This window comes from Suncus etruscus, chromosome 17, assembly GCF_024139225.1.
Source record: "Suncus etruscus isolate mSunEtr1 chromosome 17, mSunEtr1.pri.cur, whole genome shotgun sequence".
Taxonomy (NCBI): Eukaryota; Metazoa; Chordata; class Mammalia; order Eulipotyphla; family Soricidae; genus Suncus; species Suncus etruscus.
Window position 1 is genome coordinate 38,537,385 of NC_064864.1, and position 24,058 is coordinate 38,561,442.

Genomic DNA, 24,058 nt, shown 5'->3' on the forward strand with positions numbered 1-24,058 from the left:
ACACCTCAACAGTGATCATTTTTGTGTTGTAATTGTGTACCCTAATAGTCATGTCTCACAAACCAGAACTTTTTTTTTTTTTTGGTTTTTGGGCCACACCCAGCGATGCTCAGGGGTTACAACTGGCTGTCTGCTCAGAAATAGCTCCTGGCAGGCACGGGAGACCATATGGGACACCGGGATTCGAACCAACCACCTTTGGTCCTGGATCGGCTGCTTGCAAGGCAAACACCGCTGTGCTATCTCTCCGGGCCCAAACCAAAACATTTTATTTATCATGTAACCATTCAGAATTTTGACCCAGTTCCCAGAAGAGAAATGGAGCTCAATAACTAATTTATAGTCCTGAATGTTAGCTCTCAAGTAAGGACTAATTTTTCAGAAATCAGTTCCCTTAATATGATGGGAAGACACTTATTTTAATAAATTTTTAATGAATATGGACTCCTCTCTCTAGAAAAGCCTGTTTTCTCTTGAACATGTATTTATATTTATTCTATCCTTTCATTTTTATTTTTCTTTTGTTTTTGTTTTTGTTTTTGGGTCACACCCGGCAAGGCTCAAGGGTTATTCCTGCTCTCTGCTCAGAAGTCGCTCCTGGCAGGCTTGGGGGACCACATGGGATGCCAGGATTTGAACCGGGTCTGTCCTTTGTTGGCCGCATGCAAGGCAAACGCCTTACTGCTGTGCTATTGCTCCAGCCCCTCTTTTTCCTTTAAATTTCTCTAAATGAAACTATAAAAATTAAGTAATAAAACCTGTATTTTTGTGGTCCACTGCTAATTATTCTCACCAAACTATTAGGAAAGAATATTATTGCCTCTAATCACAAAGAATTGTTCCAAGTTATAAAGAATTGATTCTTTTTCTTTAGTATGTGCCTATACAAACTTCTGAGAACTGATGTTTCTATTTTGAATGTATCCTAGAAATCACATATTATTTAGAATAAATGAAAAACCATATGATCTCCCTTGACAGATGTTTAGTACAGAAGAAAGAAAGTGCTTTCAGGCTCATAGAGTCACAGTGCATGGGGTACCAGGTCCAGAGCCTTTCACTGTTTTCTGCATAAATGGAAGCACCAAGGCAAAGCATCTTCTCCAACAGGTAAGTCTCCCCATGTTGGGAGAATGAAACATTTAATGTGTATCTCTGTATGTGTGTGTGTTTAATCATTCACAATGTATAAACACAAAGCCAATATTGATAATCTGTCTTTTAATTATTTTTGTTATTCAGCATTGAGATTCACACTAAGAATGGTCTGAGGGATTCTAGTAACTTAAGCAATAGAAAAGAGTTTTATCAATTCTTCAACCACCTAAAAACAGTGAGCTTGGGACTGGGATGTGCTATGTAGTAGAGCACTTGCTTCTCATGTGTGACACCCTGGTCATTCAATCCCCAGTACCAAGGAACAAAACTCCACTGATCTCTTTTGTATATATCTTGATGTAGGTTGGGTATCTTGATTCTGTTGTTGATGACTTTGGGTTTGCTCCTGTTACCATCTTCCCCCTCCATTTATGAGGCAACAACAACAACAACAACAACAACAATAATAATAATAATAATAATAATAATAATAATAATAATAATAATAATAATTCAAGCCCTGTGGTTCTGTTGGAAAAAAAGGAAAAGAAAAAAAGAGATGATGGGAGGACTTTGTCTAGGAGATATAGTATCAATTTAAAAGGAGAAAAGGGGAAAAAGAACGAGAAAAATAAAAAATAAAAGAGAGGGAAAGAAAAGGGAAAAAAGAAAGAAAACACTTTTGAGACTTTTTAAAAATTATTTTAACTTATTTGTTGATCAGATCACAAACAAAGCCCTATATGGGTTTTGAAATGTGAATGTGAAAGTACAAAGTACAGAAGCATTTCTATGGAGCATTATTGCTTTCCTGCCATCTCATGTAGATTAGCATAGGGCTGCTCTCCTGAAGGTTATAGAGTCAGTGACCTATTCTCAAAGTGTTATGCCCTGATTTCCTGTGTAGTAATTGTCTTACCAAGTTGTCATGCCTAGAACTCATAGGCAAACAGCCATTTTAGACTGAATGGAGTCTTCCTAAAGAGTTGTCTTCATAAGAACCTTTTGGGCCAACCTTCTTGGACAGTTATGGCAGCCTTCTTGTATCACCACTCAGCCCTTTGTCAGTATACATAGGTAAAGGCTGTGCTCAGAATATGAACTTGAAAGAATACATCCATGAGAGCACCTCAGAGATGCCAGTAGGGATAAAGTGCTCCAAGGACTGCAGCACTTGGCTGGCTTGCCAAGGGTCCCAGGCTTGGTTTCCAGCACCACACGGCCTTCAATTTAAGTCCTGGTGACCCTCCCCCCCAAATACTGGAGACATCCTCTTAAACACTTTATTTTTAATAAAAGATGCTAGTGGGGAGTAGTGGATGGTGAATTGGGCACTTGCCTTGAATAAGTGCAAGAGCCCTGAGCATGCCACTGTGGCCCCAAAAGCAAAAATAAAATAAAATAAAATAAAAATTTAAAGATAGTAGTGTTTATTGAGTTCTTATAGTCGCTTCATGTCAGAGCTTCAACCATAAAGCAAAAGTAAGCTTGTTACTCTTCCTGTTTCATATATGGGGAAGTTGAATCTCTAAATGGTTAAAATTTTTGCCAACACCTCCAGCTAGTATTCAAGACAGCCCTCAGACACAGGTTGGTCCAGGAATCCCTGCCTAAACCACTGAGTTTCCTCACCCAGAGTCAGTAGCCAACAAAGAAAACAAGCATCTGGGCATGTTGTCAAGAGTTTATTGAAAGGAAAATTCCTGGAATATTAGATCAGATGAAATTAGAAGATGATTGAGTATTTCCAACATGAGAAAAAGAGGTTATATTGGTAAAAGCCAGTTTAGAATCTTTATCTTTAGTCAAAGTCAAAGTTGCTAGACTATAAAGAGTGAAAGTCATATATTGAAAATCCTAAATGTTTTTTATTCAGTAGGAGCTCTCATTCCAGCAGTGGGAAAAATAGTTATACTGTCTGGGGATTATAAATAAATCGTATCATTGCCCAGAGTGGACATAAACAATTCTTTTTGGACACTGAGCATTCTCAGATCTTCCAGAAAGAATTATGCAATGTTCCAGAGCCAGTTTCACTTGTAAATTACACGTCAAACCTCTGAACACCATGAAAATTGACTTGTTTTGAATTAAAATTTTTACCTACCCCTTAGGCTAAGGGTTTACCTAAATAAAACGACCTTTTTTTCTTTTAGATTCTAACTACTGAACAGAACAGTAAACCTATTGTCACAGACTATTTTTTGATGGAAGAAAAATACTTTATATCTAAAGAAAAGAATGAGTGTAGAAAACAACCTTTCCAGAGAGTCATCGGTCCAGAAGAAGAGATCATGCAGATTTTAAATAGCTGGTTTCCGGAAGAGGGATATGTTGGCAGAATTGTCTTAACCCAGCAGGAAGTAAGTCTATAAAGAAGTGCTGCATAGTAACAGCTCAAGCAAGTATTTACCCTGCTCTGCTACAGTCCACCTCACTTAAATTCAGAATTTCATGTAATTGAAACTTTTTGTTTGTTTTTGTTTTGAGTCATACCTGGTGGCATTCAGAGATTACACCTGGCTCTTGCGCTCAGAAGTCACTCCTGGCAGGCTCGGGGGACCATATGAATGCCGGGATTCTAACTGAGGTCCATCCTGTGTTGCTGCGTGCAAGGCAAATGCCCTACCGCTGTGCTATCACTCCGGCCCATTGGTTTTTATTCTTTATTTTATTATTATTATTTCTTTGTTTGTTTTTGGGTCACACCCAGCAGTGCTCAGGGGTTACTCCTAACTTTACGCTCAGAAGTCACTCCTGGCAGGCTCAGGGGACCATATGGGATGCCGGGATTCGAACCACTGACCTTCTGCATGCAAGGCAAATGCTTTACTCCATGCTATCTCTCTGGCCCCTGGTTTTTATTCTTTTTTTTTTTTTTTTGGTTTTTGGGCCACACCTGGCGGTGCTCAGGGGTTTCTCCTGGCTGTCTGCTCAGAAATAGCTTCTGGCAGGCACATGGGACACCGGGATTTGAACCAACCACCTTTGGTCCTGGATCGGCTGCTTGCAAGGCAAGCACCGCTGTGCTATCTTTCCAGGCCCTGGTTTTTATTCTTAAGTGAAGAGACTTTGTCTTGTTCTTGTGCATATCTTATAAAATGAAGGAAAAAAATTCAACAGATTCTTTACACTTGTCATCAACTCTGAGCCCAATATTGTGTGTGTGTGTGTGTGTGTGTGTGTGTGATTATATAAATGGTTGTGAGGGCCCAATGCTCTGTAATGCAAACTCTGAAGGCAGCATTTGGCAGGCAGTAGGTAGTCTTTCAGTAATGAAAAATAAACCATTTTTTTTCATAGAAAGTAGTATTTTTTTTTTTTTTGGTTTTTGGGCCACACCCAGTAATGCTCAGGGGTTACTCCTGGTTATGTGCTCAGAAGTTGCTCCTGGCTTGGGGGACCATATGGGACACCGGGGGATCGAACCGCGGTCCGCCCAAGGCTAGCGCAGGCAAGGCAGGCACCTTACCTTTAGCGCCACCGCCCGGCCCCAGAAAGTAGTATTTCTATGCAAAGAAATAACTTTGCAAAGTATAGTCTGGGTCAAAATTAGTAAAACTTTGCAAAGTGTAGATAATTTCTCAGCCTTGGTCAAAATGAGTAAAATAATACAGTGACCACATTGAAGCCAAATCAGTTGGCACCTGGTAAAATTTGTTGTTGGAGAATTTTTTAAATTTTTTCCGAATAAGTTGATTAAAACCCATATACTTTCACTTTTTATAACGACTTAGAAGGCCATGGCTTCAGCATGGATAAACATACCTTCTGATATGTCAATACCTGAAGAGGGTGAGTTACCTCAACATTTGGATCCAATTGTTAAGTTAACTCATCCATTTCTGGAACTGACATGTCAAGAGGTATAATTGTCCAAGCTGAATCTATAAACTCATAGGCACTTATGGAGCTTCTAATATGTGGCAGGCCCTGTGTTGGAGACCTCATCTACTCATCATTGGACAAAGACTAGAACTTAACCAGTATTATGTTCAGTAGTCAATCAATTTCTTAACATCACATATTATTTTTCACCCTCAAATATGAGCAAGGCTTGTGGCCTCTGGAACTCTAGCATTTCCTCTGGGTTCCAGGCCATGAGTTTCCTTTCTAGACCATCAAAGGGTGCCTTTAAGCAGAAAAACATAAACTTCTCGTGAGACTTATCCTCTTGTTAAACATACACATTGCTAACATGGAGAGCAAATAATAACAGATGGAGGGCCAGAGAGATAGCATGGAAGTAGGGTGTTTGCCTTGCATGCAGATGGATAGTGGTTTCGAATCCCGGCATTTCATATAGTCCCCCAAGCCTGCCAGGAACGATTTCTGAGTGTAGAGCCAGGAGTAACCCCTGAGCACTGCCGGGTGTGACCCAAAAACCAAACCAAAACAAAACAAAACAAAACAAAAAAAAAAAAGAAGAAAAGAACAGATGGCATGGTAGAATTGGAGGTGGGAACATTATGTCCAAATCCTTTTTGTAAACAACTTCGTAAATCACAATAATAAAATGTAAAGAAATAAGAAAACATCAGAAAACTTAACTAAATCTTTTTTGTTTTTGTTTTTGTTTTTGGGCCACATCCGGCAGTGCTCAGGGTTACTCCTGGCTGTCTGCTCAGAAATAGCTCCTGGCAGGCACGGGGGACCATATGGGACACCGGGATTGGAACCAACCACCTTTGGTCCTGGATCGGCTGCTTGCAAGGCATACGCCGCTGTGCTATCTCTCCGGACCCACTTAACTGAATCTTTAAAGCCATCTTTAATTTTTATTTTTTTTATTTCTACATGTTTGGCCTCAATAATTTGCTATATAGTTCTCAAAATAGTGACAGTATCACTGAACAAGTGACAAATGTTAACTGTATATGCATAATAACTGATAGGGCTATAAAAAGAAGTTAAGCCTACGGCCTGCTGGTCAGGAGTGCACCCTTCATGGCATCTTCAGATCACCCCCAGCCATTCAGGAGGCTGGAGGAAGTGTGAGGGGGTGCTAAGATGTGGCACAGACAGGCTACTGATCACCCCTTTGGGTATGGTTGAAAAAACAAAAAGCTTAGCCCTTCTGCAATAGAAACCACATATAACAAGAGAGTGTGGATACCTCACAAACAGGTGTAGAATATAAACTTGGAAAAAATGATTTTGAAAAAAAAGGCAAGGACTAAATGAGAAGAAAAAGCTAAGGGTCATTTTCTGATTACTGGAAAACGGGAAGTATTCTATCTGCCTTTTTAGGATACTTTTGAAATGACTGAAAGATAATGTCATTTTATATGTCTGTATTTTATCTGAACCCTAATTATGCTTAATACAGATTTACTGATTAAATGAACAAATTTGACAATTATTGAATGGGTTCTAGCACACATGATAGCTTTAGGTGCTACACATTTGGCTCTTTTAAACCTGTAAGATATATAATCAGTTTAAAATGCTGTGACCTATGATCTCTCCCACTTGCCTATTATAATTGTCTTCTGTGCTGACAAACTGTCAGATATCACTTCTTGTTGTGATTAATACACCCTCCTTAGGCACCTACAGAATTTGAAATCAGACAAACCTGGCTCTGTCATCAAGATGACTGGAGAGCTTATCTGACCCCTATAAACCTGTGTGTTCTAAATAGTAAAACCTATCATAAGTCACTCCATTTGGGGCTGAAGCGATAGTATAGAAGGTAGGGTGCTTGCCTTGCACACTGGCAACTCACGTTCAATCCCTGGCATCCCAATGGTCCCTGAGCACCAACAGGAATAATTCCTGAGTGCAGAGCCCCAAAATAATCCTGAGCGTCTGAGGTGTGTCCAATCCCCACCAACAAAAAAATAAAAATTGAAAAAGAAATCACTCACTTGAGAATATAATGAGTTCTTCTTAAAATAATGCTGAGATAATATAGCAGGTAAGCTAGCACGTCGCCTAGCATGTTTGATCCCTGGTACCCTTTATGGTCCCCAAGCACTGCCAGCAGTAATTCCTGGGCACAGAAATAGGAATAAACTCATAATAGAGCTAGAAGTGATCCCCCTAAAAAATAATAAATATAACTATGCTTTGTGCATGTTATATTAAGTAGCAGTATTTGTACATATATTTTAAGTAGCATTTAAAGTAATTTTTCTTTTCTTTTCTTGCTTGTTTCCTGGTTTTCAGGACCCTGACATCATAATAAGTACATTGCTACCAGTCCCACTCTCTAACTGATTACATACATTATAAGCGTGCACTGAATTTTATGCAGTAAAATCTCTAGGAATTGAAGCGAAATGATGGCTACAACCTTTAAGTGAAGAAAAAGAAAACAGTATCCTTAGTAGAGTATAATCTCATTTTCATATTAAAAATAAGAAACAATTATATTTGCAAGCATATATAATAAATAGGATGCCAAAACATCAGTCCTGTAAACTGAAAGGACCATAACTGCAAGTTTCTTGAAATGACCTGGAAAACTTGCAGATCCAACATCAGCCTCTCTGGTTCTGGCTTCGACTTGGCACCACCTAGTGGCAGTTATTCATTTTGACTTTCACATCAAGGACTACGATTCTGGGTTCTTGTGACTGAGAGAACTTCAGTTAGTGCCATTTCAATAACCTGCTTCCAGAAGATGAAGCTGGGAAAATGTTGGGGACCTTCTGTCCAGGTGCTCACTTTCTTTTTTTTTTTTTTTTTTTTTTTGGTTTTTGGGCCACACCCGGTGACGCTCAGGGGTTACTCCTGGCTATGCGCTCAGAAGTTGCTCCTGGCTTGGGGGACCATATGGGACACCGGGGGATCGAACCGCGGTCTGTCCAAGGCTAGCGCAGGCAAGGCAGGCACCTTACCTCTTGCGCCACCGCCCGGCCCCAGGTGCTCACTTTCTAAATGATAGTTGCCTCACCTCTTCATGCTGCCCTTTTCAGAAGATAAAAAATAAATCCTTGAGCTACTCTGGGCTGAAAAAGCACAGAGGTTAAGGCCCATGTTTTTGTACACAGCTGACTCAGGTTTAATTCCCAATATCCTGGATGGTCCTCCAAGCATTCCAAAAGTGATCCCTGAGCACAGAGTGAGAAACAGGCCCTCCACAGCATAGGTAGGTGTGACCTAACTTCCCATAGATAAACTTTTTTTTTTTTTTTTTTTGGTTTTTGGGTCACACTCAGCAGCACTCAGGGGTTACTTCTGGCTCTATGGTCAGAAATCCCTGGCAGGCTCAGGAGACCATATGGGATGCCGGGATTTGAACCATCAACCTTCTGCATGCAAGGCAAACGCTTTAAATTAAACTTTAAAATTTTAAATTTAAACTTTTTAATTAAACTTAATTAAAAAAAACTAAGCACTCTCCTATGAGAACAAAACTAACTAAACAAGAGCAAGTGCCATTTTTGGCTTTATATCTTATCTACAGAATACTAGGTTTTCATCGCATTCTCCCTGCTATTAATATATATATATGAATGTATGTATGTATACCTTTTCAGAATAGTTTAGGAAAACTTAACTTGTAAATAAAATATAAAACAAAGAAGTTTTGAGACAACATTGAATTTTAATTCAAAGTATTTCTGGAATTTTTTCTTAGTCTACACATCATTTTACCACTTTCTCTTCTTTTCTCTTTCTTGACCCTTTTCCTAAGAACTTAGAAGAGAAAAGCATCACCCAAGATAACAAGGAGGTGATCTTGAGCTCGGAGGAGGAGAGTTTTTTTGTTCAAGTACATGATGTTTCTCCAGAGCAACCTCGAACAGTCATCAAAGCACCCCGTGTCAGTACTGCACAGGATGTTATTCAGCAGGTGAAAAGCACCCATCCCTTTCTCACTTTGTCCTTTCCTTAGTGTTGATTGTTGTGTAGAATCAGATCTCAGCTGTATTTTTTTTATGAATGAGGTAATAGGGGGAATTACAGTGTTAGCTACTACTACATAAAAGGAAAATGCTGTAACATGTTCTGCAAGAAACACTCTATCTTTAAAAGTCCTTAAAGTTTTTAGAATGAAAGCATTGGCTTTGAAACAACTGTCTTTATTCACTTGATTATAATTTATCTTTCAGACTTTATGCAAAGCCAAATATTCTTATAGTATCCTGAGCAACCCCAACCCAAGTGATTACGTACTTTTGGAAGAGGTGGTGAAAGACACTACCAGCAAGAAGACTTCTAATTCAAAGTCATCGCAGAGGGTCCTTTTGGATCAGGAATGTGTGTTTCAAGCCCAAAGCAAGTGGAAAGGTGCAGGGAAATTCATCCTTAAGCTAAAGGAGCAAGTACAGGTAATATCCAAAACTATTTTGTTCTCTTTAAACATTAATATTCTTCTATATTTCTAACTACCTTTTATTATCAAACTATCAAAATTTTATCAAATTCAAACTAGTGAAATCTTGGGGAAAGCACCCAAGTCACAAAATTTTGTTGGAAGAAAATCACTAGATTTTGTTTATATCTGGATGAACACAATTCCCATCTATGGGTTAACAACCTGTGAAAGGGCCCCCTCTGCTCTTCTTTCCAAAGCTGTGCTTTACTGAAATAGCAAGGCCAGGCCATAGATCCTAGCCTTTACCTGATGTCATTGATGGGCTCTATCTTTCTATAGGCATCCCGAGAAGACAAAAGAAAAGGCATTTCTTTTGCAAGTGAACTCAAGAAGCTCACCAAGTCAACCAAACAGCCCCGTGGACTCCCATCCTCTTCTCAAGCATTGGCTTCAGAAAGTGGTCAAAACAAGGAAGAGAAACCTATGAGCAGCTTGTCTTCCACTGACCTGGTGGATTCTCGGCAGTGACCCAGTGAGGCAGGCTTCACCCAGGTACACTGAGCCACCCAGGTGCACTATTCTGAACCACAGGGCCCACTTACACCACCTTATGAGGCGTAGTTTGTACAGGCACTCGCTTTTCAAAGAGGAGGTCATCTAAGGCAGGTAAGAAAGGTACTATAACTGAAGAGATTGTACTTCAACATTTATAATCTTAGACCTTCTTAGTGTGTGGCGAACTAAATAGAAGCCCCAAGAGGACAGTTGGTTGCTGAAACTAATCCACTAGTCTAATTTCATGGGTACCTCAAACATTCTAGAAGAGCTGTCATGAGTTGGTCATCAATCTTTAGTTGTTGTTTTTTTTTTTTTATTTCTAGGTTGTTGTTGGTTTTTTTTTGGTTTATTATGATGTTTGGTTGGTTTTTCCAGGAGGAAAGGCCTGGAGCCCACACCCAGCTCTGTTGCTAAGCCCAACAATTCAGTGCTGATCAGATCTTGTACAGACTTCTAACCAATGGTACTAGGGAAGTTATAGGTTGCCTGAGGTGCCAAAGATTAATTCAGAGGCTGTTATCTTCCCAACCCCAGATTTTTGCTTTCATACTGTAATTTTTACTTGATTTATCTTCTCAACTTCAATTTCTTCTGCTTCTAAAAAATACAATCTTAGTGCCAGATAGCACAGGGATTATAGTATTTGCTTTACATGTGGCCAACCCCGGTTTGAGCCTCTGCAACTCGTATGGTCCCAAGACTTGGTAGGAGTGATCCCTAAGCAGAGGCAGAAGTAAGCCCTGAGCAAAACCAGAAGTGACTTTAAAAACAAATAAAAGTTACAAATAAAAATCTAGGCGGGGCCGGGAAGGTGGCGCTAGAGATAAGGTGTCTGCCTTGTAAGCACTAGCCAAGGAACGGACCGCGGTTCGATCCCCCGGCGTCCCATATGGTCCCCCCAAGCCAGGGGCAATTTCTGAGCACTTAGCCAGGAGTAACCCCTGAGCGTCAAATGGGTGTGGCCCAAAAACCAAAAAAAAAAAAAAAATAAAAAAAATCTAGGGGCCGGAGAGATAGCATGGAGGTAAGGCGTTTGCCTTTCATGCAGGAGGTCATCGGTTCGAATCCCGGCGCCCCATATGGTCCCCCGTGCCTGCCAGGAGCAATTTCTGAGCCTGGAGCCAGGAATAACCCCTGAGCACTGCCGGGTGTGACCCAAAAACCACAAAAAAAATAAATAAATAAATAAATAAATAAATAAAAAATCTGGCAGCTAGGATATGAGAGTGAAAATAAAGCAAAATTCCACAGCAAGTATTTACATTAAACTGCAGTGAATTAAGTCTTTGGTTACTGTTTGATGTTCATGTATAGAGTAAATTTCACTTTCTCTTAAAACAAATTATTTACATGGGACCAAAACAAAAGCATGTATAAATCAAACATACCTTTCTTCATTTCACCTATCTTCTTAATAATCCAAGAGGTTATCAAGGCCCACTTTTTTTTATTTGATTATGGTTTTATGACTTGAAACTCAATAAAAACAAAGGTATGGGGAAGACATTGTGGCTTATACTACAGAACTGTATTATAGGTCTTTATCACAATCAAATTTCTTATGCAAAATGTAGTTTACAATGGAGGAATTCACTAGTACCTCTTTACAGGGACAAATTTGACTTCTAACAGCCACCAAAGGTTATATTGGGCCTATGTTTCTGTGTGAAGAGCAATAGTACAATGGGTAAGGTACTTGCCTTGCACACAGCTGACCCAGTTTCAAACCCCAACACTCATTATGATTCAAAGAATCATAGGAGAAATTCCTGAGTGCAGAGCCAGGAGTAACCCCTGAGTATCACCAGGTGTGGCCCAAAAATAAAAAATAAAAGCAAAGTCAAATATAAGAAGCCATCACCTCAGTTTATCAGCAATACCTAGCTACTATGAGAGCAAAACGTAGCAGAAAGAATTCTCAGCTCTCACCAATGCATGTCACAGTGTCAAAAAATGGATATATAGAGCAGTGAAGCTCTAGGCTGTGCCAGACTCTTAAAAGAATCAGCACCCATTTTCTGTTTAATAATCTCTAGTATTTCTGCCCTTTTTTAGTATTTAATAATAAACATTATTTATTAATAAATTATATATTGCTTATTAAATAAATATAAACTTTATTGTTTTAATAAAAACAAGTTTATTGGGGCTGGAGAGACAACCTGGAGGTAAGGCATTTGCCTTGCCTGCAGAAGGTTGGTGGTTCAAATCCCAGCACCCCATATGGTCCCCCAAGCTTGCCAGGAGCGATTCCTGACCGTAGAGCCATGAGTGGCTCCTGAGCACTGCCAGGTGTGACCCAAAAACAAAAAAAAACAAAAAAAACAAGTTTATCATTTAAAATAATTTTCACACCTTTATGATACACCTTTATAGTACTTACACCATTATAGTCTCCATTCATGTGAAATTACACAGCCCATATGAGCCGCCCCCCCCCCCAGTATGCTATAAGGTTAGATTATATGCATAAGAATACAACTTCTTTTTTTTTTTTTTTTTTTTTTGTGGTTTTTGGGTCACACCCGGCAGTGCTCAGGGGTTATTCCTGGCTCCAGGCTCAGAAATTGCTCCTGGCAGGCACGGGGGACCATATGGGACACGGGGATTTGAACCGATGACCCTGCATGAAAGGCAAACGCCTTACCTCCATGCTATCTCTCCAGCCCCAGAATACAACTTCTTTAGAAATTTGACTGAAAATAGAAATGCTGGGAATCTGGCTTAGGAGACAACCTCCCATACTATGAAACCTTCCTAACCTCTTCTATCCTTTGAAATAATAATTCTGAAATTGGCCATTAAAAATAATAAAAATAGTAATATTGGGCCAGAGAGAACAGTGGTAAGACGTTTGCCTTGCAAGCAGCCGATCCAGGATGGACGGTGGTTCGAATCCCGGCATCCCATATGGTCCCCTGTGCCTGCCAGGGGCAATATCTGAGTGCAGAGCTAGGAGTAGCCCCTGAGTGCCACTGGGCATGACCCAAAAACCAACAACAACAACAAAAAATAGTAATATTATTATGCTTGCTACAAAAGGTATTAGTAATTGCTTACATTTTAGAAGAGTGGGAAAGGTGGTAGTAATTTAAATATCTTTGGATTTAGAAACGTCTAAAGTTTTAGGTTACCACTTCAATAATAACCTTCAAATTTCTAAACAGATATTTACACTTTAACTAGTAAATACATATAGTTGAAGGAACTTCACATTTTAAGTGATTTTTAAAAAAAACAAACATTCCAAAGAATGCAATGTTCCAGGGCAGAAATAACCTAATAATGTTCCTCCTAAAACATGTTTTAACAATGAGTTAGTAGGAAATAGTGGTCCTTTAAATCCATCCACCAGAGTTGTGTTTCTGCAGATTGAATACTAAACTTTTGGTACAGTGTAAGTTTTTTGAGGGGGAGGGAGCATACTCGCAATTGTCAGGGCTTACTCCTGGCTCTGGGCTCAAGGATCAAGGGACCATAATGGAGTGCCATCGATTGAGCATGGGTCGGCCACATGCAAGGCAAGCACCCTACTCACTGCACTATTTCCATAACCTACAATGAAAATGTTTCTGCTCCTTCACTTATTTAAAGCACTAACAAAACTATATGTTCATCTTTACAGGTGAAGATCATTTTGACAAGTCAAAATAAAATCAAGACTAAATATGATGGAAACCAATATCATTTCTATATTTTCATTACTTAAACTGGAAATTGCATTTTTGGACTGACACCTTCTTCACACATGATGTAAAAGTTCATGGTGAGAAAAAGCAAACTGGTACAGGGCCACCAGCCCACTTACTAATGAAGGAAAGAAATGAGTCCTGGAGATGGCCATAAAGCCAAGTCTCTTAAATATCATTGCTAAGTTTGAAATAAAGGATCATAAAACCTTGTCTGTACATGGCCAACTGTTAAATATCATTGCTATGTTTGAAATAACTGACTTAAAACACGGGTCAGAAAACCTTGTCTGTACATGGCCAAAATAGTAATTATTCTAAACTTTCTAGGCCTTGGATTTTCTGCTAAAACTATTCAACACAGTTGTTTTACTGCAAAAGTAACTATAGATAATATATGAGTATAGATATGTTCCAATAAACTATTTACCAACTCTGAAATTGGAATTTTATGTAATATACATATTACATATATATTTCTCTTGATTTTTTTAAAATATAAAAATTGTTCCTCAAGAGTTGTACTAAAAGCTGGTGACCAATGGAATTTGGGCCTGAGGCATACTTCACTGACCCCAATATGGAAAGCTCTGAATAAGAGGCACATAGGTCTGTAAACAAGCAGCTAGTCCAGACATAGTTTTATGGAAGTCTCTGGATACTGGGCATTGCAAATGTAAATACATCTTATGACATGAATCATTAAACAGTCATTTAATTTTGTTTCTATACAATGTACCATAGTGTGCTCTACTTTAAACACTCTTTTTATATGTAGAATGACATGTGGGTCTTTTGAATTTATTGCTTATATATGCACAGATTATTCCACTTTTGGTTTTCACAAACTCAATTTAGAATGTTGTACAATTGAACATTTACTGAGTTGGAATGTATTAGCAAGGAATTTAAACACTTTTTTAAGAAGCAAATGTCGACTGACTTGGTGTTTATTTATTTTTCAGTTTGTACTGACACTGTACTTATATATTTATTATGCATAGCCTTCTTGATTTGCTTATGAATTAAGCATTAGTGATTTTATTTGCAAACTAATCTTCTAAAAAGAAAATTTTGTTAATAAAAAAGCAGAACTTTATGTGAAAAGGTTCTTTTTCATTTTTAACTGACTAGTTATTGATTCAAGTCATACTTGCTATTTAATGTAAGTTGTTTTTAAAATCTTGCTGTATAAAACTATCATATATGTGTAAAGGATCCATGTACTTGGTATGAAGCAACTCATGTCTTCTAAAATGTGTTTCTCTAAAGTAAAATACAAATTTTGATACTAAATTTCAGACATTTTCTTCAAAATATAAAACACATTAAAAGTCCTTATCTTTAAGAAGTTTTACCTGTTACAAAATGAGTAAAACAAGATTCAGTGTCCTTTGCAAATTTTGAAAATCCGTTGAAAATTCACCACACATTTTTCATGTCATGACTCAAAGCCTTAATCTGAGAATCAACACTTACCTGTAGACAAAATTAAGGCTACTAAATTGATATAATTTGTATAGTCCTAATATTAAATCAACATTAATGGACTTTAATCAACTAATCATTGAATAAAAAAAAGAGCAGGAGCCAGAGTGGCGGTGCAAGCAGTAAGGCGTCTGCCTTGCCCAGGCTGCCTAGGATGTCCCAGATAGCCCCCCAAGCCAGGAGTGATTTCTGAGCGCATAGCCAGGAGTAACCGTTGAGTGTCACCAGGTGTGGCCCCAAACCAAAAAAAAAAAAAAAACCAAATACAAAAACAAAAAGCACAAAGCTACTATTACTCTTTAACAAATACAAATTGAAGTCTTGTAATAGGCATGTTCCTCATTTGCCCAAACATGCATTGAAAACTGAGATACTGGTCTGATTGGCATCAAAATGAAACTACTGAAACAGAGATAAACATGAAGACTGGAGACCAAAGTGATAGTACAGCAGGTAGGGTATTTGTTTGCCTTGCCAACCTCAGTTGGATCCCTGACATCCCATCAGAAGTGATTCTTGAATGCAGAGCTACGAGTAGTCTCCCACCCAAAAATAAAAGGGTTAAGGCTTGGTGCTGGAGAGATAGCATGGAGGTAAGGTATTTGCCTTGTATGCAGAAGGATGGTGGTTCGAAACCTGGCATCCCGTATGGTCCCCTGAACCTGCCGGGGGTGGGAGGCGATTTCTGAGTGTAGAGCCAGGATTTGCCCTTGAGTGCTGCCAGTGTGACCCAAACCACCCCCCCCCCAAAAAAAAGAAATAAAAACGTTAAGGTTTGTCTTGAGATTTTTTTTTGTTTTTTTCGGCCACACTTGTTTGATGCTCAGGAGTTACTCCTGGCTAAGCGCTCAGAAATTGCCCCTGGCTTGGGGGACCATATGGGACGCCGGGGGATTGAACCACGGTCCTTCCTTGGCCAGTGCTTGCAAGGCAGACACCTTACCTCTAGCGGGACCTCACTGGCCCGTCTTGAGATATTTCATTTTACCTCAACTCTTAAGATTATCCCACTCTGGGGCCGGGCGGTGGCGCTAAAGGTAAGGTGCCTGCCTTGCCTGCGCTAGCCTTGGACAGACCACGGTTCGATCCCCCGGTGTCCCATATGGTCCCCCAAGCCAGGAGCAACTTCTGAGCGCATAGCCAGGAGTAACCCCTGAGCGTTACCGGGTGTGGCCCAAAAACTAAAAAAAAAAAAAAAAAAAAAGATTATCCCACTCTATATGCCAAAATATACTCAAGCCTCCAAGTAGTTTGTCTATTAGCACAAATAATCTAATTTACCATGAACTAAATGTGAGTGCTTTTAGCAAGCTCAGTCTATGCCTACATTGTAATCCCAGTTAATCATTCATTCCATTTTGAGGTAAAAATGCATTCTATTATGTCAGGTATTACAGAATGCTTGGGTCTACCTATTATTCTATTCAAAATAATCAGCACAACCTAATGTTTGCCAAAAATTAGACACGGTTACTTATAGCTTATGTAAATTATATAAGCTATCAGCTTATCCAAAAAATAGAACCTTATTATTTTGAATGTATCCAGAGGGCCCAAAGAGGTGGCCACTGGTAGAGCACCTACCTCAAACAGCAAGGTTTCCAGTATGGTCTCCAGTAATGACCCACATCACCATGAGATTGCTCGCATGGATGAGATTCTGAAGGTCGCAGGTACACCCTAGGCTATAAATTCTCTAATTTCAGTGAGTTACAAGGCTGCTCTTCTCAAATTTGCTCTTAATAGGTCATCACAATGGCTTTACAGACTCTGGACCTTGTACCCTTTTCCTAACTACATATCCCCTTCTGTTCTTTCCCTTTCCATTACAACATCTTTATAGATCTCACTTCCTCTGACACTCATCCAGAGGGCCTCCTTAATTCTAAAATGTAATCAGCTGCTTACTGGTCCAAAATCACTAAACCAGGAAAAACTATAGCTCAGAGCCCATGCCAATAAAAGGTAGGTCTTATAATTTCTCTCATGTTGATATAAAAAAAAATCAAAGTAAGGGAATAACAAATGCCTAACAGATACTTAGAACTGTCATCAGTAGCACAGGGCAGGTAAAAGATGGCAGGGAGAGGACTGGAATAATGGAGGAAAGCATTCTGGTGAAGGACGTGGAGCTAGAAAGTTTAATGCAGGAAACCTTACCATTAATAGTATTGTAAACCACAGAGACAAAGATTAAAAAAAAAAAACTTTTTAGGTTGGTAGTCTAGTGCAAGCAGGATTTCAACATTTCCCACTTGCAACTTATTTGCCTTCGAAATTTTTATGCAAATCTTTTATTCAATTTGTATGTAAAATAGGTATACAAATCAAACTGATAATAAGTTGTAATTAAAATGATCTCCACATTCACTAATGTGAACCCAAACTGGATCATGACTAAGTTGAAAAAACTAGGTCTAGGACCAAAGAGAAAATACAGAAGGTAACATGTTAGTCTTGCACATGGCTGACCAAGGTTTGATCCCCAGCACCACTTATAATCCCTTGAGCAATGATTGATCTGAGCAGAGCCAGCAATAAGACCAGTCTCACTAAATAAAAAATAAAAAAGCAGTATCCATGTCTAAAGAGTGAGACAGCTTACTGTGGAAACATGCAAAACAGCAGCTTATGATCCCTCTCACTGATTTTCATCATATCAACAATAGACAAGAGGTGGACACTTGGAGTTATAAAAAGTTGACATGGGCCAGCAATTATATGATACACTGTATTGTTAAATAATGCTTATATTCTCTAATAGCTGTGTGTGTCAACTTTAAAGTAAACCTTAGCTGATGACTAAAGACTTTGACATAGGAATACCTGAAATGGGGCCGGAGAGATAGCATGGAAGTAAGGCATTTGCCTTTCATGCAGGTCATTGGTTTGAATCCCAGCATCCCATATGGTCCCCCGAGCCTGCCAGGAGCGATTTCTAAGTGTGGAGCCAGGAGTAACACCTGAGCGGTGTGACCATAAAACCAAAATAAAATAAAACAAAAATTTTAAAAATTAAAAAAAAAGGAATACCTGAAATGGTTTTTTAAATAGATTCTCCCTTGATCTCCAAGTTCTTTATCTTTATCTCTACGATCCAAAATATACCACACTGGGGAATGTGATTCAGTTAGCTAAGGGCTTGGATACATAACACCTGGATTTGATCCTCGATACCAAACCCAAACATAGACAAACTATGGTTAAGCAAGCAAGTTTTTAAACTCTTTTAACAACTCATTCTTTCAGGTGCCACTTTTTCAAATAGTTCATCTGATACGGAGTTAAGTAATAATCACATTTTCAAAGTACCATTTGAATAATTTGACTTCATCACATAAAATCATTAGAATACTAAGGCTAGGGACAGAGAGATAGCATGGAGGTAAGGTGTTTGCCTTTCATGCAGGAGGTCATCGGTTCGAATCCCGGCGTCCCATATGGTCCCCCGTGCCTGGCAGGAGCAATTTCTGAGCCTGGAGCCAGGAATAACCCAAGCACTGCCCGGTGTGACCCAAAAACCACACACACAAAAAAAAGAATACTAAGGCTAAATCTTACACCAGCTAATATTTTGTTTTGTTTCTTTTGTATGTTTGGGCCTTGCACTCAGAAATTATACTCAGGGAACCATATGGGATGCCAGGGACCGAATAGGGGATCAATGCTGGGGATAGCACACCCTACTGGCTGTGTTATGGCTCTGGCCTCTTACACCAGCTAACTTTTAAGTCATGGCCACAGTAGTCAGTCAGTTGCAGATGTGTACTGCTTGCATAATTAATTATATTAAGGTAGAGCTTAATGTATGTGTATATGTATGTACTGCTACAAAGGAGCACATTATACAATGCTACACACGTTAATGTACAAATTTCATAGAGTTCATGCTCAAATACACACAAGTACACAAACACTAAGTATGTAATTTCACTGTAACTATATATGTAATAGTAAAAAGCATAATATAAGAAGAAATTGCTGAATTTTTATTTTAAACTATATATGATTTATGCTGCCAAAGCACAACTGTATTTGCAAGTTTAAAAAAAATCATAGATTTGGGGCCAGAGAGATAGCATGGAGGTAGGGCATTTGCCTTGCATGCAGAAGAATGGTAGTTCAAATCTCGGCATCCCATATAGTCCCCCGAGCCTGCCAGGAGCAATTTCTAAATGTAGAGGCAGGACTAACTCCTGAGTATGACCCAAAAACCAAAACAAAACAAAACAAAAAAAAACACATAGATTTGTGATATGCACTGATCAGACTAATGGGACAGAACATCTGATCATCCATATACCAATTAACATTCCTTGATTTTGTTTTACATATCTTGGTAGAATAAAGGCAATTTTCCCCCTTGCTTTATGTTTGGGGATATACTCAGTATGCTCAGGATTTCTCCAGGCTCTGCACTCAGGAATTACTCCTAGAGGCATTCATTGACCATTTGGGATGCTGGGATCAAACCCACATCAGCCATGTCCAAACCACATAACATCTTTCTAGCCACCAGGAAAATTTTTATGCTGAATTATACTTTCCTCATTACTAAATAATAAAGCCTTTTTGTGTGTGGTGTGTGTGTGTGTGTGGTAGGAATGTTGCACTGGTGAAGGGGTTGTTCTTTTTTTTTAATAATTTTTATTTTGACTAAAGTGGATACAGTAGTATTTCAGATACATAGTGACAATGAATCAGGGGCATTCCTACCTCCAATGTTGTCCTCCCTCCACTCTGTTCCCAGCCTGCATCCCATATCGCTCCTCCTTTGCCCCGCCCCCCCACCCCCCCACCCCACCCCCACCCCCCCCCCCGGGGCTGCTAGTATAAGTGATCCCTTCTGTGTTTAGCCTGTTGTAGATTGGGTATTGATTCTGTTGTAGTTGGCTTTGGATTTGGTGTTCTAGTCTGATCATTTTTTATTTCTATTCGATGTTCATATGACTGTTTAGTCTTGGTGCCCTCTATTATTTCCCCCTCAATTTTTGAGGCAGAATAAGATGGTTCAAGTTATATGTTTCTGTTTGAAGGTAAGAAAAAAGAAAAAGAAAAAAGTGGGGCACAAAAATTCAAACAAGCAAAAAAACGGGAGGAGTCCTTCTAGAGACTATAAATATCAGTTCAAGAAAAGAAAGGAAAACATAAAAATACAAGAAAAATCAACCCTCCCCCCAAACAAAACAAAAACAAACAAAAAACCTCAAAAGAAGTATAGCAATCAAGACAACAACCGAACACTAACCACGGTCCCGAAATAAAGACGAATCAAAGCACAGAGAAAAAAAAAAGAAAGGCAAAGAAAAAACAAAAAACAAGCAAAACATTTACAAAAAAATTTTTTAATTTGTGTTTGTTTGTTTGTTTTTTTCCATAGGCACAGTAAAAATTGGTGAGATTAGAAAGGGAATTCTCCTGGCCTAAGAGATACAGGGTTTCTCCACACTTGAAGTATACTAGCATGGGTATTACAGGCTCAGTACATGCTCTTTTGCTATTACAGGCTCTGTACATGATCTTTTACTCTGCCCTAGATCCTTTTGTGATGTCTGTAAGTTTTTCGCTCCGTCGTGGATGATAAAATCAGGCCTCTGTAGCTAGTGATCTTTTTTTTTTTTTGGTTTTTGGGTCACACCTGGCAGCGCTCAGGGGTTACTCCTGGCTCTATGCTCAGAAATCACTCCTGGCAGGCTTGGGAGACCATCTGGGATGCCGGGATTCCAATCAATGACCTTCTGCATGAAAGGCAAATGCCTTACCTCCATGCTATCTCTCTGGCCCCGTGTAGCTAGTGATCTTAGCCTTTTTAAAAAATCATTTTAGAATACTTTGTTTTTGGGTCACATTCGGAGATGCTCAGGGGTTTCTCCTGGTTACGCTCAGTAATTGCTCCTGGCAGGCTCTGGGGACCATATGGGATGCCAGGATTTGAACCACCATTCATCCTGGATCAGCTGGGTACAAGGCAAATGCCCTACTGCTGTACTATCTCTTCAACCCCTAGAATACCTCTTTTATTTTTTTTGGCTACACCCAGTGACACTCAGGAGTTACTCCTGGCTATGTGCTCAGAAATCTCTCCTGGCTTGGGAGACCATCTGGGATGCCGTGGAATTGAATCTCAGGCCGTCCTGGGTCAGCCACGTAGGCAAAAGCCCTGCCATTGTTCTACTGATCCACTCTCTCACCCCGAATACCTTTTAAGGGCCAAGGAGATAGCTCACTGGTTTAGAGTGCGTGTTCTACATTTAGGAGTCCCAAATTTTGACAATAACATATAAATCACTGCTTTATCAATATATTCATGAGAATATATTCATTCAATATATTCACTCTAAGAAAGAAAGAAAAAAACTCCAGTAGATATCATTTATCCATTTACCTTTTTAAACAGAATGTAACTTTTTTTGGGGGGGGTCACACCTAGTGGTGCTCAGAGGTTTACTCCTGGCTCTCTGCTCAGAAATCACTCCTGGCAGGCATGGGGGATCATATGGGATGCCGGGATTTGAACCAACATTGGCCCTGGGTCAACCACTTGCAAGGCAAACATCCTACTGCTGTGATCTCAAGCCCCAGAATGGTAATTTTTCAAAAAAAAAAAAAAAAAAAATTAGATGCTAACTTTAAATAACTTAGCTAATGCAGTAAAGACCCCCCCCTTTTTTTTTTTTTTTTTTGGCAACACCCGGCGGTGCTCAGGAATTACTCCTGGCTATCTGCTCAGAAATAGCTCCTGGCAGGCACAGGGGACCATATGGGACACCCGAGATTCGAACCAACCATCCTTGGTCCTGGATCGGCTGCTTGCAAGGCAAACGCTGCTGTGCTATCTCTCCGGGCCCCAGTAAAGACTCTTTTTTAATAACCAAAAAAAGTTACTCTTTGTGTATGAACCACTAGGAGACAAAGAACCTTATAATCAATTTCAAATTTATTTTTTTATTTTTTTTTGGTTTTTGGGTCACACCTGGCAATGCTCAGGGGTTATTCCTGGCTCTAGGCTCAGAAATTGCTCCTGGCAGGCACAGGGGACCGTATGGGGCACCGGAATTCAAACCAATGACCTCCTGCATGCAAGGCAAACGCCTTACCTCCATGCTATCTCTCTGGCCTCTCAAATTTTTTTATTTTCTCAAAGATCTTCATAAGAATAAACTCAAGGAGCTGCAGTGATAATACAATCAGTTACCATGAACAGTGAACTCAGGTTCAATCCCCAGAAGCCCATCTAGTCCCAAACTCACTAGGAGTAACCCCTGAAAACACAGCCAGGGATAAGCCTTTAGCACCACTCAGTGTGTCCTAAAAAATTAAATAAATAAACTATAGGGGAATGAGTGAGACTTTAAAGAGGATAAGGCATCTGCTTGACTGCTTGTCTTGTATATGGCTGATTCCAATTCAACCTATGACATGGATTGAATATGGTTCTCCAAGCACTACCAACAGCAGGAATAGCGCCTAGGCACCACCAAGTATGGTCATACATACACATACATACACACCAAATGTACTCCCTCAAATATAGAACTTTTTTCACTTTGGTCTATGGAGTTACATTAAAAATTAAGACTCAGTTATATTCAGTTATAAAGAGTAATGAAATAGTAAAATGCAAGATTTTTTTTAATGCTCTATGCCCTCAATGGCAAACCTATGGCACGCGTACCAGCGGTGGCACGCGAAGGCCTTGCAGCTGGCATGCGGGAAGGTCCACAATTGAGATATGCGGCATGGCAGGAGGCGAGTGTTCCCGTGTCTGCTTTGCAGCTCACCTGGCAACAGGGCCGGACTGGCCATTGGGAGGACTGGGCATTGTGTGGCAGTTTGGGCTCTTGGGCTCAAAAAGGTTAGACATCACTGCTCTAGGCCTTTAATAATTTCAGTAAGCTTAATTCAAAGAACTTTTGAAAACAGCTATAACTATGTATATAAACATTTTAATTTAAAATATCAGTATCATTTATTTAAAAAATGCCTAAACAGGAATAAAGAGAAGGTTCTTTTACTCTCCTTTCTAAACAAAATAACAGTTTTCAGAATTGGGATAGAACCCTCCTCTGTTATACAAAAGGTGATTCTTCCTCCTCCATTGATTCTTAGGAATTTTCTTGTTAAAAAAATAAAGTCCTGGGGCCAGAGAGATAGCATGGAGGTAAGGCGTTTGCCTTGCATGCAGAAGGATGGTGGTTCAAATCCTGGCATCCCATATGGTACCCTGAGCCTGCCAGGAGTGATTTCTGAGCACAGAACCAGGAGTAGCCTGAGTACTGCCGGGTGTGACCCAAAAACCAAAAAAAAATATATAAAAAAGTCCTACATGAACAGTATATCTTCTGTACAAACACACAAATATACATAAAAGTCCACTTCTTCATTCTACTATTGTAGAGATGTTTTCAAATATTTCGCAAAATCCAGAGAAAGCTGAGTATCAATTTCATTGCAATGTCTTTGGATTAGCTGGTGTAAATCTTCATTCAATAATGAATCTCCTGCTAAAATTTTACCCTAGAAGAATTGAAAGTAGTAGTTAAAATTTCTTATAGGTCAGCAGACAAAGAGATAGTAGAGCAAGTAAGGCACTTGTCTTGCATATAACCAAGCCAGGTCTGATTTCTAGCAGTCCATGTGGTCCCCCGAGCCCCACCAGGAGTGATCCCTGAGAAGAGAGCAATAAAAAAAAGCCCCAAACACTCCTGGATGGGGCACAAAATTCAAAAGTTCTTTTTGATCATAAGAGCAAAGTTAAAAATGACAACAATCAGGCCATGGAGATAGCTCAGCGAGTTGGTGTGCATGCTTCGCAATCAGGAGGCTCAGATCTGATCCCCAGTATCTATCTCATGGTTCCCAGACACTTTTGGAAGCAACACCACATACCACCAGGTATAGGCCAAAACATAAAAGTGAAAAAAACAATAGCAACACAAACATATTTAAAAAAAAG

The 24,058-nt window shown here is 39.5% G+C and overlaps 2 protein-coding genes across 2 annotated transcripts in view; one reads left to right on the forward strand and one right to left on the reverse strand.

Moving 5' to 3' along the window:
* Nucleotides 1-14,055, forward strand: part of PLCE1 (phospholipase C epsilon 1) — a 353,407-nt gene extending 339,352 nt beyond the window's left edge. The window contains exons 28-33 of the mRNA XM_049790786.1: nt 982-1,110; nt 3,255-3,461; nt 8,744-8,902; nt 9,162-9,380; nt 9,707-9,919; nt 13,551-14,055. Coding sequence (XP_049646743.1) covers nt 982-1,110; nt 3,255-3,461; nt 8,744-8,902; nt 9,162-9,380; nt 9,707-9,895 — 903 coding nt within the window. The 3' untranslated portion in view covers nt 9,896-9,919; nt 13,551-14,055. The remainder of the gene's footprint in view (nt 1-981; nt 1,111-3,254; nt 3,462-8,743; nt 8,903-9,161; nt 9,381-9,706; nt 9,920-13,550) is intronic.
* A 9,379-nt stretch (nt 14,056-23,434) lies between these two features.
* NOC3L (NOC3 like DNA replication regulator) overlaps nt 23,435-24,058 on the reverse strand; it is a 38,936-nt gene continuing 38,312 nt past the window's right edge. The window contains exon 21 of the mRNA XM_049790399.1: nt 23,435-23,619. Within this exon, the coding sequence (XP_049646356.1) occupies nt 23,491-23,619 (129 nt within the window). The 3' untranslated portion in view covers nt 23,435-23,490. The remainder of the gene's footprint in view (nt 23,620-24,058) is intronic.